A 19,422-nucleotide genomic window follows, 5' to 3' on the forward strand; every position below is an offset into this window, starting at 1 on the left:
AAAAAATCAACATGAGATCAGAATCCCACTTCTGGAGATTTCTAACCCTGCAACACATCTTGGAATTACTATCAGCCAGCGCAGGCCCGACACATCCTCAAGCATGTGAGAACACAGTGCTGACCCTGCTTCTATTTGAACTTCCTCCTGCAACAGCTCAACTCCTCTCCCACAAGAATCTCACAGAAGGTTCCTCTGGCTACTTGGGAGTTTTCCAGTTCACTGCAACATGCCTGGATGGCTCCTGTATGTCCTTGGCACAGCCATGTATTTCTCAATATGGAGGTGACGGGGTGAGCGGCACAGATGGCTGAGACATCCGCACAAGGTCTGTTGTCAACACCAAAGGTGCTCCTGCTGAAGGGGATGCTTAGCACTCTGGGAGGAATGTTTTTTAAATCCAACCCATCCCAGAGGCAGCACAAAGTGAACACTGAACTTGGCACAGGAATGGGGTTGGTTGGGGGCAAGACTTGCTTTGCCTGGCAATTATGTCCCATCGTGAACCAGTGGCCGCATGCAGTTACAGGCTTCACTTTTCTTTGGCAAAGGCCTCAAACGGCAGTAAATACAGACACTGGTGATCCCCCATTGCCAAGGCTTTAACTCCCCCAGAGGGAAGAACCAAACCACACAGGTCATCTGCCAGTCAGGTGCCTTAAAGTTGCCTTGGATGGTACACTTGGGCCCCAGGCATTTTACAAAGGGAAGCACATGGCTTCAAAGGACTCAAAAAAAGTGAAACAGCTCCAAGTCACGAGTCTTCCTTCCCTGACAGCTGGTCAGAAGCACGGGCATCTGGCCATGTCTCCATTTCCCAGATCAGTAATTACCAACTTAGTTTCAGAGAAGATTTGGAGAAAAGAAACAATTACAGGGGCAGAGAAAGAGGAGAGTTTGTTTTCCTCATTAAAGCATAATTAATTAACTTGAGATCCAAGAAGTGTATGTGACCATGACCAGCTTGGTGACAGAATGTCAAGAGTGGCATGCAGCTCAGCACCTGTTCTGCCTCACCTATGGGCCAGGGCAATGGTGGGAATCAGGCTGCCTGCACCCCACCCAAGTCACACAAGAGACATCTTTACCTTCATGCCAGAGACACCACAAGCATTTTATGAAAACTCCATCCTACTCTACCTAGATGGGCAAAAGATCTTCCCCGTGGCAAGGTCTTGTGTGGGGTGTGATCTGTGTGTCAATTCTCATTCCCTGTGTGAAGTCCAAGACCTACCCAAGGGCCTGCATGCAGTTGAGCTTTGAAGAAGGCTGAGGGATTCTCTCTTCAGGTGCAAGGCTGCTCCTCCTGCTAGGATATTGAAAGCCTTTTCATTTGTTCTGGACCAGACAGTAGTCTGACGAATACCTTCTAATATGGTCATACCAAAACTACCAACTGAATGCACTCATTTTTCCTGAGGTTGAAAAAGGGATGATAAGTAACCAAGGATGGCCCATTTCTGTCTTTTTTTTTTTTAATTTTTGGTGGTATACTGGGCAGTTTGGCATAACCAGTCTCATAAAGCCTGAAGCCCAATGCACTGTTTTGGCTCACAATGAGTTTTTTTTTATTATTATTATCATTTCCTTCTGAAGTAGAAAAGATTTGGAAGCTTAGAAATCAAGAGTAATCAAGACACAGTGAGTCTAAAAGGCATTGAGATACACAGCCCAGATTCCAGAGGATCGGACAGAGAAGCCCACTGGAAACATCCCTCTTGGAAGAGCTGAGTTCAAGGCTGCTGGAGTTCAGATGAGGTTCTTCATTTCCAGCGATGTCTGACCAGTGAGGACTCATCATTAACGACCTCAGGGTCTCGGGGAGCATGTCGGCAGCGCACCGGGAGCAGCAGCAGGAGGATCAGAACAAGGAGGATGGCTCCACACACGCTCATCAGGGCATAGGACACAATCCACAAGATGGGCTCATTCAGAGCTGGTGCTGGGACACAGTTGCTGGCTACATCTTCAGTGGAAAAGGGCCCGGAGATTTCTGACACTGTGGTACCTTCGATCTCTGAGGAGACAGAAGGGTTTAACGATAACGCTTTCTGCCAGCTAATGTTAAAACCCTTCTTTTTATTTAGACAGAAAAGAGGAGATGATGGGGGAGGTCCTTCTGTGTATATGTTTGTCTTATTGGTTGATAAGTTAAGCACTGTTGGCCAATAGGGAAGCAAGTTAGGCGGGACTAGGAGAGAAGGAGGATTCTGGGAAATGTAGGAAAGAGGAGAGTCACCATGTGATCCCAGGAAGAGAGGATACATAAGGCCATCGCCCTCGGTAAGATAAGTCCTTATAAAAATATATAGATTAGTAGTTATGGTTTATAATTAAGACTGAGCTAGCAAATAAGAAATCCTAGTCATTGGCCAGCAGCATTGTAACTAATATAAGACTCTGTATGCTATTTGGGGGCCCTAAAGCAGCAGCAGAACCCAGGCAGTTGGCGGAAAGGGTTATCATTACAGAAGGGGAAAGGCCTCAGATGTGACTCAAGAAGCCGCACTGGCAGTGGGCACTGAACTCATGGCTGGTGACACTCAGGCCCCAGCAGCTTGGATTTTGAGCAGGCACTCAGGGAAGGCCCAGGGGCAGTGTGCCCTCTGGTGTTCAGGCTCCTCAGTATGTTCTGCTGCACCTGCAAGGTGGGGAACTGTGCAGAAGCAAACACAGCTGGTGCTCCCTAGGAATGTTCACACTCCATTGGTGATAGCACATTGGCCAGTGCCTTGAGGTACCACTGGGGCTGTGGTGTTCCTCAGGAGAGAAGACGAAGAAGTGGAAAGCTCAGCAGAAGCTGCCTGGGATGGTTGTGGGAGGGGCCTCTTGGTAACATTAATTTGACCCCATGTAACACTTAGTGAGACCAACCTAGTCTTTTTGGTATTTTGTTCATTTGGTTTTCTTCCATCAGGGGTCTCACTCTATAGCCCATGCTAGACTGGAACTTGCTATGTAGTTCAGGCTACCCTTGAACTTATGGCAGTCCCCCATTTCGGCCTCCTGAGTGCTGCTGGTATTACAGGTGCATCACCACACCCAGCCCAACTCACTCTTAGTGGCTCCAAGACTTTCGCACTGGCTTAGGAGGGTCCACTTCCCCATCCTCCTATGTTATATCTGAAGGACCATGAGCCCAAAGTGATCAATTATCAAACATCTGGCTTGTGGTATAAATGGTGACATAGAAGCACAGAATGCCATAATGGTTTTTGCTAAAGATCCTAGTGTCAGAACACAGTCTTATGAGTAAAGGCATGTGAAGATATTTCTGAGACCTTTTGAGAAAACTCTACTTAGACAAGAGTCTAGTAACCTCTGCTCCTCCATAACATGGGAGGTTCTTGGAACGTGCTTTCCTGCCCCTCCCAGGTGTGAAGAGGGGTGGGCTTACATCAGATTACCCACCATTTCACCCATTATTCAGAATGACCTGTGACCGTGTATGGTCTAAACTTATTAGACCTGCCCTTGTGACTGCATACAACCTGAACTCAAGTGAACTTTGCTCACATGACCTTGCTTAATTCTCAGAATACCCTCAGAACACAAATTGAGGCCCAGAATAAAGCTGGCTGCTGCATGAGACTTTAATCCTCCTCATTCTATGCTCCACCCTCCCAGATTCACTCTGCCAAATAGAGCAGCAACACCCTGGGAGAAGCTGGAAGGCGTTTTGGAAGCAGGCATAAGATAAGGGTGAGGTGGAGCACTGGGCTTGCTTCTCCTTCTGGGACTCTAGTATCCTAAGACTTTACTTAGGGGCGGAGGAAAGTGAAATAGAAGGTCCTCCTGACCACTCTCAGTTTTTGACCGCAGCCCAAGACTTCCAATCTTGCCAAATATGAACTTTTCCACTTGAGGAGGAAAACAGTCAAAATGACAGTGAGATAATGGTCTTCAAAGAATGCCTTCGAAGGAAGAAGAAATGACGTGGTTCCTAACCCTAACCCTTTCTGGCCTGTGTAGACTCCATGATAACAGCTTTTTTCTTTTTTCTTTCTTTTTTTTTTTTTTTTTAAAAAAAAAGCACCTGAGAAGAAAAATCAGTGAACACAGCTCTGCCAACACCCAAGCATGGTGGGATGCAGCCTCAGTTGATCCACACCCCCAGAAGCCCCAATGGGAGGGATGGGAAGGGGTGTCAGTCAGCACACAACACCCAGGGGCAAAGTCAACCTGTTAATTCCTTGTAAAAGTTGGTGTCTTCTGGTACCCAGCCACATCACTGTCCTGGATCACTCTTGGTTGGGCTACAGTGCTGGAATGGTGACCCAACCCCTCATCTGGTATGCAAAAGCTAAAGAATTCCCTGTCTACCTCTTTTTGGAGGAGTACCAAACTCTGTCCTATAGTATCCAAAGGCAAATGATCCCACTCCATAGCAGGAAGGTAATGCATATTTACAATAGAAACCTTGCAAACAGAGGGAAGCAAAACAGTCATAGATTCACTGGTCAGAACACTCAATACTGATATTGCTGAGTGTAACCATTTTCTATGATAAAACACATTATCATTAAGTCTTAAGTCCAACTATTTTGATGACTATGAAAAACGCCTTATTGTGGACATGCCAACTGATGTTTAATTTTGATTTTCAAGCTACATTACTTCTGAGCGGGAGAACTATTAGGGACTGGAGAAAGCAGGTCAGTAGTATGCTTTCTGGGCATGCAGGAGGCCCTGGATTCAATTCTCAGGATTGCAGGAGAAAAGAGAAGGAAGAACAGAAAAGAAGAGGAAAGGAAAGGAAAGAAAAAAAAGAGGAAAAATTTCATTGGCCATTTTTCACTCCTCTGTTCTCATGGATTTGCACAAACCTTTCAGATAGTAAAACCTTTCTGATAGTAACATCTTTCTTAGGTTGTGAATGTCTTTTCGAAGCAGGTCGTTTGTCTTTCTTCAAATTTACTTTGTAAATGAGATGTGCCAGCCCATACATGGAATGAAGAGAGCCCGCTCAGTGCACAGATGGCAGTGACAGTGTTGGAAGAATAGGTGAGTTAATGGATGTTAAATGTGTACACGGTGCCTGGGGTACAAGTTGGTGTTAGGTGCTAGCTGCTGTTACTATGTTGTTATTTTAATGGTTTTATCAGTGTCTTTGGTTAAAATTTTAATCGTGTGTTTTCTCTGTTGTTCCTAGAAGGCCACGGCCTGGTTGATAATAAACACTTGGGAAGACATATCATTTTACTAAGGATGATGAGTATGCTAGTCAGATCTCCTTCTCCCCCCCATGACACAAAATGAAACAAAGTGCCCACCACCAAACTGAATATCTGTGAGGAAGACACTCTGTGCAGATGCCTGGTTTAATTGGAAGAATACTCTGCAGTGTGTGTGTGTGTGGGGGGGGGTCAGAAGTCAATCTCAAGTGTCACTCCTTAAGAGCCCTCCATATCTTACCCTCTCACTGGGATCTTTGGCTTATCAGTGTCAATGGGCTGGCTGATCACTACACTTCAGGAGTTCTCTTGTCCTTCCCACCCCTCCCCAGAGCTGGAATTACAGGTGCACACCACTATATCTGCTTTTCACATGGGGGTTGAGGATTGAACTCACATTCTCATGCTTGTGTGGCAAGCACTTTACTGGGTGAGCCATCTCCTAAGCCCTTGGGCCAATATTCTCTGTAGTAGGTGTGAAAGGCACAGACCATCCACAGGGCTCAGGGTTTTCATCTATACAATGTGGAGCTGAGGGGCCTGGCCCATGGCTTTATGGTTCTCAGCTTTGGTGTCTTTGACAATATTCTAAGTAGATAAGCACAGGCATATCGCTAAAGGCTCATCTTCACACTACTCTCTCTATTTTTAAACATGAGCTGTACCAGATGATCCACTTTTCAACCTGCACCAAGAAAAATTCCATGGAATGACTGCCACAATCTACGATGTGTTTCAAGTTGTATGAGTTGCAATCTATATAGCTCTTGGGTGCTAAATGTCTCATTCTATAAAAAGAGATGGATGGTATTTCAGAAGCCCCGGAGGCATTAAGACACCAGAGCTGTCAATTTAACACCATTATTATCATCTGTTTAGCTGCAGATGCTTGGACAAGGCAACATGGAGACAGCTAAAGGGGCTCCTGTACCCAGAGTATCTGTTTAGGGATATGACAAAGACTTGGGAGGATCAGTTCCACATTGCCCCACAGTCTGCATCTAATTTGCATGGCTCTTCTTGGGTTGGGGTTCCCAGCAGGATGGGGGGTTAGAACTGGCACAGACAGCAGAAGAAAGCTGTCTTGGGAAAGGCTCAGATGAAAAGTGTTGGCTGAGCAAGCATAAGGACCTGAATTTGATTCCTAGGACCAAAGAAACAAAAATGCCCTGTGTGGTGGCCTGCTATTATAATCCCAGTGCTGGGGAGACAGAGATAGGTGGATCCCTGGGGCTTGCTGAACAGCCAGCCTAACCTGTTTGTCGAGTTCCAGACCAAAGAGACCCTGTCTCAAAGAACAAGATGGAGAGTGACAGAGAAAGACACCTGCAGTTGACCTCTGACCTCCCATGCACATGGACCCATGTGCATATGCAACAGCACCCACACACACTGACATACAACCTCCAGCCCACATACACACAAAGAGAAAAGGAGACTGTCTGGGCACTTTACCCCCAGATCACCTTGCACCATTGCCACACTGATGTACTCCAGGAAAACAAGCCAGAAGTCCACAAAGTCAGTCTTGGAAAAGCTCTTGGAGTCCCAGGGACTCTGGCAAAGGGCTTCTGCTCACCGCTCCCCTACTGTAACCCTCAGTAAACCTATAAACTAAGAGCTGCCTGAAATTATAAAGCTGAAACAAAGGCACTGGGAAACAGTTGAAGCTTCTTTACGTCTTAATTCCACCAGTTTGGTTGGTTCTGTGGGGAACTTACCCCTGTTCCAACAGACAGGAGGCTGAAGCGCAGCTCCCACTGTTTACTCATCTAGTTAGTTACTGAGGATTGAACACTAGGCCTCGGATTTGCTAAGCATGCGTGACATCACTGAGCCATATTGTCCGTCTTGTTTGTGTTTTTTAAAGAGACAGTTTTGCAATGCCAAGGAGGCTAGCTCCAAACACCTGGCTTGAAGGATGCCCCTGCCTCAGCTTTTCAAATAGCAGAGATTATGGGTCTGGGCCAGTGTGCTCAGCTTACTCCCAGGTTTTAAACATGCAGCAGGCTGTAGAAGAGCCACTCCCTGACCCAAAGTTCACACGAGGGCTAGAGTCTCCATGCCTATGAAGGTTGGGCAATGCAGGGTGGCCGTGGGGACAGACCTTGGCCTCTATGGAAGATAAGTCTATGGACACAGTCTGCTAACACGTGAGGAGGAGAGACCACAGGACCTCACAAGATCTTCACCAAACCTTCCCCTGACCTTTCCCCAAGATTTCAAACCCCACTTCATTCTCTGCAGCCATAGGCAGTCTTGCAAGTACAAAAATATATACAAGGTAAAAGACCAACAAGGGTTGGGGCTTTTCCTTTCTTTCTTTTTCTTTCTTTGATTTATATCACCCTCACCTATTCCCTTCAATACCTTTCATGTGGCACTCCTCATATGTCTTCCTTCAGATCCGTGGCCTCTTTTTAAAAAAAATATTGTTGCATGTATACATAAATGAATGTGTGTGTGTGTGTGTGTGTGTGTGTGTGTGTGTGTGTGTGTGTGTGTGTGAATACAACTTGCTGAGTTCATTTAGTGTTGTTCAGTGTTGTTCATATGTATCAGGGCTGACCAGTTGGGAGTGGATAATCTATCAGGGGGCTTGTCTCTGGAGAAGACTGATTCTCCCTCTGGGCAGTCACTAATCTCCTGTAACTCTTCATCTAGGGCTGTGGCCCTGTGGGGTTTTCCCCATCCACATTAGCTTTTCAATGGTGCCACTCCCATGGGTTGTCCATGCCTCTGTGAGCGACACCAATAAACTCATTAATGTACCATGTTGGACTTGATGGGCACTGCTTTGGTCTGTCTATCGATCCCCTCTCTATTTGGCATAGACATTTTCATGTCTCCCCTGGAAAGTCACACTGCAAAAAACTTGACCCCAAACACTGAAGAAGTGGGTCCTAGAGCCACAGTGCCTGTGAAAGTCTGACTCATCAGTGAAGAGTCCAAAAATTGACCATCAAGGGAACCTGGATGCCTGTGGTCTGAGGAAGGGCTGGGAGCAAAAGGAGGGTTCTCCACCTTCACCAAACCTGGCTGGACTCTGAACCGCCATCATCAGGGTAGAGGCCCTGAAGTTCTCATGAGTACCCAGTAGAGACTTAAACATCCCAAGAAACATTTTTAAGTTGAAATGCACCACAAGAAAAGTTTTAAAAACTTAAAACTGAGACATGAATCACAGCATTTTAGAAATTAATCACCCTTTGAGACTTTTATCAGGGAAACTGTTTACAGAAGAGAGAACACGGCTGTGCAATAAGCTGTTCACCCATTTCCTTTTGGGTTTGTATACTTGGATAAAGACGGCAGTTTAATAAGATTATGTAATTGTTCAGTGATATGTTGTTTTAATGTGTGTGTGTACAGACACCTGTGGAAGCCAGAACACAACATTAGAGCCTCCAGAGCTGAAATTACAGTTAACTGTGAGTCACCCTATGTGGGAACCAAACTCTAGTTTAGTGATAGAGTTGTAATTCTTTTCAAATTTTTTGCTATTTTTCTGTAAGGCTTATTAGATAATCTGGGTGGCATACTCAGACAATGTGAGATGACATAGCAGTTACAGTGAGCAGTAACACTATTTAGCAAAGAGATCAAGCTGACAAGGAACACACACATTGCCACAACAGTAACATAAATTGAAAAACAAACAAACAAACAAACAAGTGTGTTTTGATACAACCTGTTTTAGTTTTACCTCTGTTGCTGTGACAAACTGTCCTGACAAAAAGCAACTTAATGGAAGAATGGTTTCTTCTGCCACTATTTAGGGTCACAGTCCATTATTTTAGGGGGTTGAGGCAGAAATTTGAAGCACCTGGTCATATCATGTCCACAGTCAAGAGCAGAAAGAGAATAAATTCATGAATGTCTATTTGTATGTAATCCCCTTTCTATACTTCCCACCTTAATGTAATCAAGACAATTTCCCACAGATATGCCCCAAGACCATCCTGACCTAGAGAATCTCATGTGCATGCTCTCTTCTCTGGTGACTGCAGATTGTGTCAAGTTGACAATAAAAATGAGTCACCACCAATTCTACGGTAGACAGAATTTAAGATAAGATGCTGTTCCATTTGAGACCCATTTCCTGATATTTAGCCCATGTAGGCTCTTCTTCTACATGGCAGAACCAACAGAACATGGCACAAATAATAGCACTTATAACTGAAATTGGGCTACAGAAAGCCTTCAGCTTATGTCTTAAGGGTTTTGTGGCACCCTCTCATTCAGAGAGGGGCCAGGTACTATTCTGAGAACACTCATGCAAGCTGTGGTGATGCCCTCATAGTGACAAATGGGGCCTTTTGCTGACAACAGCATGTGTGAGCTTGGAAGCAGCACCTGCAGACGTAAGGTGGCTGCAGGTGGTGATCAGACTCAGAGCCAGATCCAGTCAGTTCAACCAATCTCCATGTCTGACTTTGAGAAACTGCACTAGGACCTACAGTAAAGAGCAGCCAAGTTCTGGGAAGGCTGTTAGGTGGAAACAGATGTCTAATGCAACATGCTTGCACCTGTCTGACGAAGGAATAGATGTGCAGTAAAGGAAAGAAGTACCCACACCAGCTGAGGGAAGGGTATTAGCCACATCTATGACAAGCTTTTGAAGGAAATATGACTAGAAAATTTATTAGATCGGACTTTCTGTAAGTGTGCACACCTTCTGCAGTGCTGGCCCTCCGGGGCTATGGGTCCTACATCTGTGAATTCAAGCAACCTTAGATGGAAAGTATTTGAAAATATGTGCCTGGATGCAGTCAGCTGTGTCCTCATTTATATGGTATTTGCACTGAATCATCTTACTAGAGATTTAGAGATGGTTTAAAGTATTTGGGTGGTGAGCACGGGCTACCTGTCTATACAGCACCATTTTATACACAGGGCTGAGCATCCATAGATACTGATACTTGAGAAGGGTCATGAGACCCATCTCCCAAGGGTACTGGGGAATGAAGGAATGCTTTCTAGAACTTAAAAGTATTATATAATTAAGAATGAAAATGATAAAGAAAGACAGAATGACTAGTCCATTTCTCACAGGGCTTCAGAGCTTGGCTGCTGTAACTGAAGCCCCCAGGGAAGGAATTGGCTCTGATAGCTAAATAATTTGTGTTGAACAGGAGACAGATACCAGGGTATCTTCTCACAGCTGGTGAAATCAAGTCTGTAAGTGACAAGGCCTTAAATATATTTTTTAAAACACCATTAAGGAAAAAAACTTATATTACAACATCAAATACAGTTCAGAGTGAAACCAATACAGTTGTGCTGCCCCACTGTGAAGCGATATGAAATCACATCCAGTGGTGGGCCTTTCAGACGACATGCTGCTATGGTACCCCTGCAGGGCTCTGTGTACCCAATGCCAGCTGCTGCAAAGGAAGCCCCCAGTTTAACAACACTTAATAAAGGAGCAAGAGCTGTGGGAAAGATAGTTTAGTTCTTAAGATTACCTTAAAATAAGTAAAATATCTGGAGTTGAGAATCCTATGACACCTCAGGCCACAGTCTCACACAGGAGACAGGGAAGGGTCTCACTGGCAACTGAACAAGATAGGTTACAGATGCCCCGAAGCTAAACACTTACTCATGGTGAGACTAAAAACATGAGGGGTGGGAAGCAGCCTAAGCGAGTAAAGTGTTCACTATGCACACATGGTTTGATCTCTCAAAGCCCATGTGAACAAAATGGGTGTGGTGGCAGGCACTTGCAATCCTAGCACCAAGAGGGGTAGAAACAGCTGGGTCCAGGGATTTATAGGTCAGGCAGTCCAGCTAAATTGCTGAATGCCTGGTCAATGGGAGACCCTGTCACAAAAAGCAAGATAGATAGCATCCTGAGGAGTGACAGCTATCCTCCACATGCATGTACACACATGTACACAGGTTCTGTCATAGACATATGTGCACCTGTATACACAGGAACACACAACCACACACACACACACACACACACACACCACTGTACTACCACTACCAGACAAGGCATGAATTCCAAATCTCATACCAAGTCGGATAAGAAGTCACATGGTACATACCATGTATGTCTGGGCTGTGTGACTGTGTAGACTCAGTTATCCTTTTAGACCAGATGTAGTTTTTCCTTTTAACACCAACCTTTCATTATCCAGATGTCTACTACACCTTCAGAGGTACTGGTGCTCTCACAGAAGCTTACCTTAAACCTACTATGTGCTGCTTTGTTTTATTTGTCAACTTGTCACAATCTAGAGTCTCTGAGGGATTGCCTAAATCAGCCAGGCCAGTAGGCATATCTGTGGGAGACTGTCTGGGTCTCAACTGAGATGGGAAAACAGGCCCACTGTGAGTTACACAGTTGCCTAGAAAGGAGATTCTGAACTGTGCAAGAGTGGAGAAAGTGAGTTGTGCACTTGCATGGGTGCATGAATTCATCACTCTCCACTCACGACTGTGGTGGTTGTGATGTCACTAGCTGCTTCAAGCTCCTGCTGCCTTGATTTCCCCTCCATAGTGGACTATAACCTGGAATAGGGAGCCAAGTAAGCCCTTTCTTCTTAAGTTGGTTTTGTCAGGGTGCTTTATTACAGCAACAGGAAAGAAAGCTAAGGTAACCTTAAGCTTGTGATCTTCCTACCTTTATCTTCTGAGAGCTGAGGCTATAAACACGCTGTCATATCCATTTTATGCTGTACATCAAGGTAGGACTTGAACCTGGGCTTCCTGTACCCTAGGCAGGCACTTTACCCCGAGTTACATATCACATTCAACCCTTCAAACTTTTGATTTTTCTGAGACAGGTTCTAACTCAAATTCACTCAAGGCAATTATCCTGCCTCAGCCACCCTGAGTTCTGGGATTGTAGGCATGACCCACTACACTCAGGTTGCAAGCTTTTTCTCAGTCCCCTGAAAAACTATTTTGAAACCTTGCAGTCATCCTGACTACTGTCCCTGATACAGGCTCTCCTGCTCTATCTCCAGCAACTTAATCACATGCCTATATCTTCAGTGGCCTCTTCAGCAGCTTGGACTGCTTGTCACCAGTACCTAGTCTTCGATGGCACCCGGTGTTATGTGAGCCCTACTGGAGATGGCTTTCCTACTTTAGCAGCTTCCTTGCAGAGCTCCACTCAGGCCTCAGCTGGACTCGGCAGGGTAACTCTGCTGTGGCTTCTCACACTACTCCACCCAACGTGTTCTGAGACCATTACTCCTTGGTCTTATTATTTTAGGATTCTAAGAAACAGCTTCCACAGATCTCTACTTCTTATTTCCTAAAAAAGACCCAGATTTTCACGAATTCTTTCTTTTATTAATTTTGCATCAGCTGTCAAAACATTGTAATTCATGGCCTCGGAACACAGTTTAATGATGGGCATGTGCTCTGTCTGCTTGAGCCTCTGGGTTTCATTCCCAGAACCCCCAGAATGAAATCAAAATACAATACAGCAGCAAGGCTCATAGGCATTTTTATTTCTTGTGTGGCAAGTGATTTCAGTGCAACTACAATGACTCGCACTCTCCAGGAACCTGCTGTGTGCCTGAGCTAGAAAAGCTATATGTGTGTTGAGCTTGGTGGTGCCCCTGTAATCTCAGCTCAATGGGAGGCTGAGGCACAAGGACCTCAAGTTCAAAGCCTGCCTGAACAACTTACGAAGATGCAGTTTTAAAAAGTTAAGAAGCAAAGGGCTGAAGATATAGTTCACTGGTAGGTACTACCCTATCATGTATACATACCTGGGTTCAACTCCCAGACTCCCTCTCCCTCTCCCTCTCCCTCTCCCTCTCCCTCTCCCTCTCCCTCTCTCTCTCACACACACACACACACACACTTATGTGGGTCACCTCATTCCATCATTCAATAAGCCCAAGAACAATTTCATTGTTAGGATCTGGTCACTGGAAATGAGCTGGCTTGCCAGCACCTGGCAAGCCACTCTGGCTATTACAGGTGGGCACATTTATCAAGGGTCTCTTTTTAGGGAGTTCCTGTGCCACAAAAGCTACACTTACCTGCACAGGGACTTGCTGCAAAGCCCACTCTCTTCCGAGCTCTGTCAAAGACCACGTAGAAGCCCTCCATCACCGTAGCACCAATCACCAGTGCATTTGTGGAAGAGGAGATACCAAAACGGTAGCATTCATAATTGAGACCAGCTCCCATCATGGGCTGAATGTAGAGCTGTTTGTTGAAGAACCCAGGGAAAGACACAGGACAAAGTATGGATTAGACAAGAGCCTAAAACTGGAGGTCCCACTCTGCTCAGAGCCCCCCAAAGGCCAAGGGAGACAAAGACAATGATACTATCCCAGGCATCTGGGACATGAGATCAAAAGTGTCTCAAAGCAGGCCCCAGACCCTGCCAGGGCAGCACAACAGAGCCAACCCAGTTAGTGGAGGTATGGCTGAGCCAGCCCCAAGAATGTGAACATGGGACAGCTGTCCCTATTACCTGTCTGACTTGTGATAACACGGACAGAGGAGAGTCCCACCTTCCCACCCCTTGCCCATCAATACCTGAGGCACATGGTAGAGCTGGCCCTGTGGTTATAGGAGTGGGAGAGCTGGCCCTGACCCCCACCAGCTGCAACACTCAGGAGAGCAGGCACTACACCTTGCCAAGGCAGCACAATAGAGCTAACACTATTAGCGCAGGTATTGATGAGCCAGCCCCGAAATTTTGACCATGGGAGAGCTTTCTCCATTTCCCATCTAACAGACCAACCCTACCGCTGCCCAGGCCCATACCTAGGGTTATGACTTGGCTGCCCCATCATCCACCCCATCTATGATGTGCTGGAGCACATGAAGGGCCTGACCCACACCAAAGCTGCAGGATCTCCATAACATAGGGCAGCCTTGGGATTTTCAGGAAGAAATCCTAGTGGGGGCCCAGCATAGAACGTGTAGTGGAGACCAGGGGCCTGGAACCAGACCAATGACTCTGCAATGAACACTTGCAAGTAGAGATGTATGGGCAAAGGGGTATACAGTGTGACTTGTTGGTTTGCACCGCAGTTTCCATGATGAGATTTTTTAACTCCTTCCCTTTTTTCTTGCTTTATTTTCTTTTGTTTTTCTCTCTGTTATTTTATTTTGGGGGGTGGTGCAGGGGCAGAGGGCAGGTACAAAGGGGCGGGGAATGAATGGGATCAAGGTCCATGATGTGAAAAACACAGAATAAATAAAAAAAGAAGAAAAACATTTCTCAATAAACTTTTTTAAAAAAATTTTTATGCTTAATTTCAGTTGAGCGTATTTGTGCATGTGTCTGAGTGTGGGTTTGTGTGTATGAATGTAGTAGCTATCTTACACTATCAGTCTGTCAGCAAATACTGCCTCAAAGCAAGGAGTTAACTTACCTCTTCCTTGGCGTCTGGGGACCTTGTCCTAGAGAAGGGCCTTGGGAAATGTGTGTTAACTGAATGTGTGGGCTAAAGCTTGGCCAGTGTTAAATGGGGCACACAACTTCTAGAGAGGACCCACTTAGATCAGGGGAAGGTTTCCACAGTAACACCTTGACCCGAGGCTTTGGAGGTTGCCCAAGCATGTGCAGAATGCACCTCTCACCACCTCTGAAAGAATGAACTACACAGAAGAGAGATTACGCATCAAATCTGAAACAACTGACAGGCATGAATAAGTGGTCGGATGCCATCCAGGGTGTGTTTGTATCTTTTAGTTGGTCCTTTTGTGTGTGTGTCCCTTCCAGGAAGAACTCCAGATAAGGGGCTTGGGAGACAAAAGCAGGCAAACTTGAGTATAAGGCTAGTCTGGCATGCCCAATGAGACACTACCCCAAATAAATATTAAAGAATTACAGATCATACATTTTGCAACCTGTGAAACTCTTAATCTTGCTGAATCTCAGAAAAAAAAAAGAAAACATATTTGCCTACCTTAAACCAAAGTAGCATAAACAGACAGTATTTTGACTGAGAGCACATTCTCAAGGGTGTATGAAGAAACTCAGAATTTCCTGTTGGGCTAGAGGATGTTTTGAATTTAAAAAAAATGTGTGTGTGTGTGTGTGTGTGTGTGTGTGTGTGTGTGTGTGTGTACATGAGTGCATGCCCACCCAAAGCCCTGTCCAAAGATTATGGTGACAGGAACCTGAATCTGACTTCCCTAGATTTTAGGGAGGGAGAAATTTAGAGAAGTTTAGGCAGAGGCTTTGCCCTCCTGTGGCTATGCCTTGAGGCTGTGTGGCTCCCCACACTGAGAGGGGGGAGAATGTGTCCCTAGCCCTAGAATCTAGGTCTACTTCAGGCTCCTTTGGGTGACATCAGGGAGGGAAAAGGGCTAAGACCAGGGCTGTGTGGGGCTCTTTCCTCTTAGAACTCTACTGTCATCCATGCTATCTGATGACAGAAATGCCACTAACGTGACCCCAGACATGTGGTGAGCCCAACACATTCCAGATGCAAGCCAAGACAGGCCAGCCTATTCGCTGCTGACCAGGGCCTTATGAGGCAGACCTGCAGAGTCATGGACAAGCAGCAGCCACAGACACCTAGTCATGTATGAAATCTGATTTTGTGAGTTACATGTGAAAATAAGGAGAAGAGCACAAATCCAAGTTTGTACCTGTGGCAGAATAGTGATGCGGAAGGAGCGACTGGAGTTCTCATCTCTCAGGTAGATAGAGATCTTAGGGAAATATGCCCATGGCGTTTCAGAATTTGTCCAGCATGCCAGCTGGGCCCCTGTCCAGAAGCCATCAGAAAACTCTGGAATCTAGACAAAACAGATCCTGTGAGAAGCAGGGACTAGCCTGGTACATAACAGGAAACAGCTCTCTACTTTCCTGGTCCCAGCACTAGACACCCACGGGGATAAACAACATCTCATTTGGACAGAGTGACAGGGACATCAGTCTTCTGGAAGAGTGATGGTGATGACACAGTAATAATTATTAAAACTGCTAAGACACCCAGATCACTTCCTGGGATTAGGCACTGCTAAAACACTTGGCAAATGACTATGTCAGTCTTCCAACATGCCAACCTGTGTGGTAATGTTCCCTTGCACATTACTAGGGAGGGGACCACAGCATAGAGAAGTGTGACAACTTCCCCAAGGCCATAGGGCATCAGGCCTTTAGAAGAAAGGAAATTCCAAAAGCACCCATTGAAGTTTCATGTCTGTTGCTGTGATAAAATACCCAGACAAAAAGCAACTTAGGCTTTTTGTCTGAATTGTAAGAGACTGAGCTACTCCTCTTAGAATTCAGGATGCAGTTTGTCATAGCAAACAAAATGGTAGGAGCAACAAGCAACTAGTCACACTGAATTCACAGTTGAGAGCAGAGAGAAACTGGCTTGTGCTGTGCTGCCTGACTCCCTTCCCCCAGTTTTTTCTTCCCTTACGCAGTTCAGGCCCTGGCTAGGGAATGGTGCCACCCACAGTGGGCTGGGTGTTTCATATCAATAAACAATCTGGATAATCCTCATAGACATGCCCACAGGCCAACCTGATGTAGGTAATTATTTAATTGCAATTCTCTTCCTATGTCTACCTTGTGTCAATATGACAGTTAAAACTACCCATCACAGTGGTCTCTGTGATTTTCTGGGGTGTTGCCTGCCTCTGGCCTCCAGGGGTCCATTAGGCTAGTTGCTTCCTAATGCAGTAATCTTCCTAAACATCCCTCCTTAAGACCTCAGGCCAGACCCCAACTCATCCAGGAAGCCTCCCTGACTCCTGACTTAACACTAAAACAGTGTTCCAGCCCTCTCTCACTTGGCCTATCCCTGGGGAAGTTCATGGTAACAAATCTTGCTTCTTGGTGATTTGATCCTGTACTTGGACCTAGAACTTCTCAGGACAGTGTCCCCTGCCTGTGCCTGTGTATGTCTCACTATGTGGGCCCAACACCTACACACAGACAACACTGAAGAACGTGGAAAAAAAATGAGTGACACTCAGGATCAAAAGCAGGCCATCTGTGTCTTCTATCAAGAACAGGGAAGGTGTCATCACCCACTCACTTCTACCTGCAGCTGAACAAGCAGTCTCCTCAGACTTGTGCTATCTCAGCCTCGGGCCCTGGGCTGTGCCCGAGACACACGCTGGTGGAAGGAATGTGTCTGATAGAGCTACGGGGACATGTGGCCAAGGGGGTGGACTGTTACCAGTGGAGCTTCCCTAGCAAGAAGCTCCTGACAGGGAGTGAGAGAGAGGTGGTAGGCAGAGCCACAGCAAAGGTATTGACAGGAACCTGCCCACTGGATGCCAGTGGCAGGAAGAGAGGTGAGAGGAGGCTAGGGGAGAATCAAGTGCTGCTTAGGAACAGTCAAAGTCTGCGCTCACAAGCACTGCAGGCGTGACTGTGTGGACATGCATGCAGCTCATCTGTGCCCTGAGTTCTCTGAGCTCTAGAGGATGGCAAGGACGGAACCATTAGCAGATGGTGATGGGGGATGACATCATGAGATCGGGAGAAGCCAGGGCCAGGAGCCAGTCCTGAGAAACAGGCAACACCTACACCCCGAACACCAAAACGCCAGGTGGGTCCTGTGTGCAACAATGGCACACGCTAGGTGCCACCACCCACTCTCTGGGGGGCAGGAAGCCACCTGTTTATCCTCCCACACAGTAATGGTAGAACCATTAATGCCAGTGCTAATATACTTCTGTCTCTTCCAGGAGTGATGGATCCCCAACAGGTATCATAGGACCCTTTCCCTGATGAGCTTATCAGGATGGGGGCCTTAGCATTTTGCTGTATTTGACAGAGGTTAAGAGTGCCTGGGCCTCTCAGGAGTACCCAGTATTCCAGGGAAGCATATGACCAGCTCCACTGTGTAATGAAGAGTGAGTTCCAGAGATCCCACGCATGAGATCCAGAGGTATATGTTCTGCTCCTGAAAATATGCCCAGCAGTCTCCCCAGGGGTTGCTATATTCCAGCCTCAGGTTAGTTATCAAGTTGGAAGATATTTTGTATAGATGACACTTTGTGTAGATGCCAAGGAGGTGCTGGGCTGAGCCCAGTTGAGATGCCAGAGCTGGGATGGATAGAGCTTGGGGCTCCAGAAGACTCCTTTAAAACACAGACCTAGAAACCATTCCTTTCTACATCCTTCCTGAGCAACACAACAGAGGGACAGAGCTCCAGCTTTATAGTTCCTTCGAGTCCAGATCTAGCCCTCTGCTTAATTAGGAAAAACCCAGGCCAAGATCATGGGTTTCCATTAGCCCTGTAGGTAAAGGGTATCAATGCCAGAGGCCCTGCACTGTAAGGCAAAGAATACACACTACTAGAATATGCCCTACCCAAGGTTGACAATCTCCTGCCTCTCCTCCCTGATTCAGGTGCTGAGTGAAATCATGGGATAATTTTAGACACAGCAAACAAATGCCGTAAGCTCCTTGCCTCTGCCTCGTGGTTTATTTAAGTCATCAGATACTGAGATGAACTCAAGGTAGGAACCCATCACCCCTCCACTCACCTACCCAGGCTCATGTGAGGGCTGGCTGTGGCTCGATGCCTGAACAGCTGACACTCCTGTGGTCCCCGTGACTCTTGTAAATCCTTCAGAGCTCAGAATATAAAGCCTGAAGGCGCTCACACTACTCCCTCAGAGGACATACTTATATTTAAGCACTGGGCATATGCTCCTTATTTTAAGTAGGGTCTGATTTTAAGCAAGTATTCTAACTTTGCAGCATGGAAAGACTGACTTGGCATTTTTTTGGGGTGCAGCAGCTGTTGGCAAAGATACGGATTTGTTCTGATTTGGGCATGGCTGCTCAGGACCACTGCCTGATACTGGAAACCAAAACCTGTGCACACTTTCTTGCTGGATGCTCTTCCCATATGGACCCAGGTTTCTGCGATTTTGGGACAGAATAACGGAAGCCCCTCTTATTCCTGAATTTCTGCTGGAATCTGACATTACCTGCTTTCCTGTCAGTGGCTGGGATTTGGCCATTTTGGTCTCACTCCAGCCTCTTGCCAGACAAGGGGCACCCATGTGTCTCTGGGCACAGGGAGGTGTTAACATTGTAAAAACCAGTTACAAAAACTGTCAATATTAAGTTTGTATTTTAAGTACACCTCTGATGTTCATTTTCCTGTAAAAAAAGCAAAGATTTGGGGACAGAGCAATTGGACTCCTTAGTTAGCAGCTGATGGACTACCCCTTGCTCTGCCTGTCTTGAGCAAAGCAATTATCAGTCTAGCAGCCAGTTGGACTGCCCTTAACTAGTATCAGCCACGCAGAACATTCCACAGATGCCTTCAGACC

General features: G+C 46.2%; 1 protein-coding gene and 1 long non-coding RNA gene across 3 annotated transcripts in view; one reads left to right on the top strand and one right to left on the bottom strand.

Annotated features, from left to right (window-relative positions):
* Positions 1-1,763: 1,763 nt before the first annotated feature.
* Bace2 (beta-secretase 2) overlaps positions 1,764-19,422 on the bottom strand; it is a 78,816-nt gene continuing 61,157 nt past the window's right edge. Inside the window, exons 7-9 of one of the 2 annotated variants that reach the window (XM_027415710.2) lie at positions 15,759-15,908; positions 13,184-13,352; positions 1,764-2,017 (exon numbers count right to left, since the gene is read on the bottom strand). In XM_027415710.2, the coding sequence (XP_027271511.1) occupies positions 1,764-2,017; positions 13,184-13,352; positions 15,759-15,908 (573 nt within the window). The remainder of the gene's footprint in view (positions 2,018-13,183; positions 13,353-15,758; positions 15,909-19,422) is intronic. The other variant, XM_035444497.1, reaches the window with a different exon arrangement.
* On the top strand, positions 2,238-5,197 carry LOC118238785. Its single transcript, XR_004769910.1, has 3 exons — positions 2,238-2,283; positions 4,894-5,004; positions 5,153-5,197. It is a non-coding gene; the product is annotated as an uncharacterized LOC118238785 (long non-coding RNA).

This window comes from Cricetulus griseus, chromosome 4, assembly GCF_003668045.3.
Source record: "Cricetulus griseus strain 17A/GY chromosome 4, alternate assembly CriGri-PICRH-1.0, whole genome shotgun sequence".
Lineage (NCBI taxonomy): Eukaryota > Metazoa > Chordata > Mammalia > Rodentia > Cricetidae > Cricetulus > Cricetulus griseus.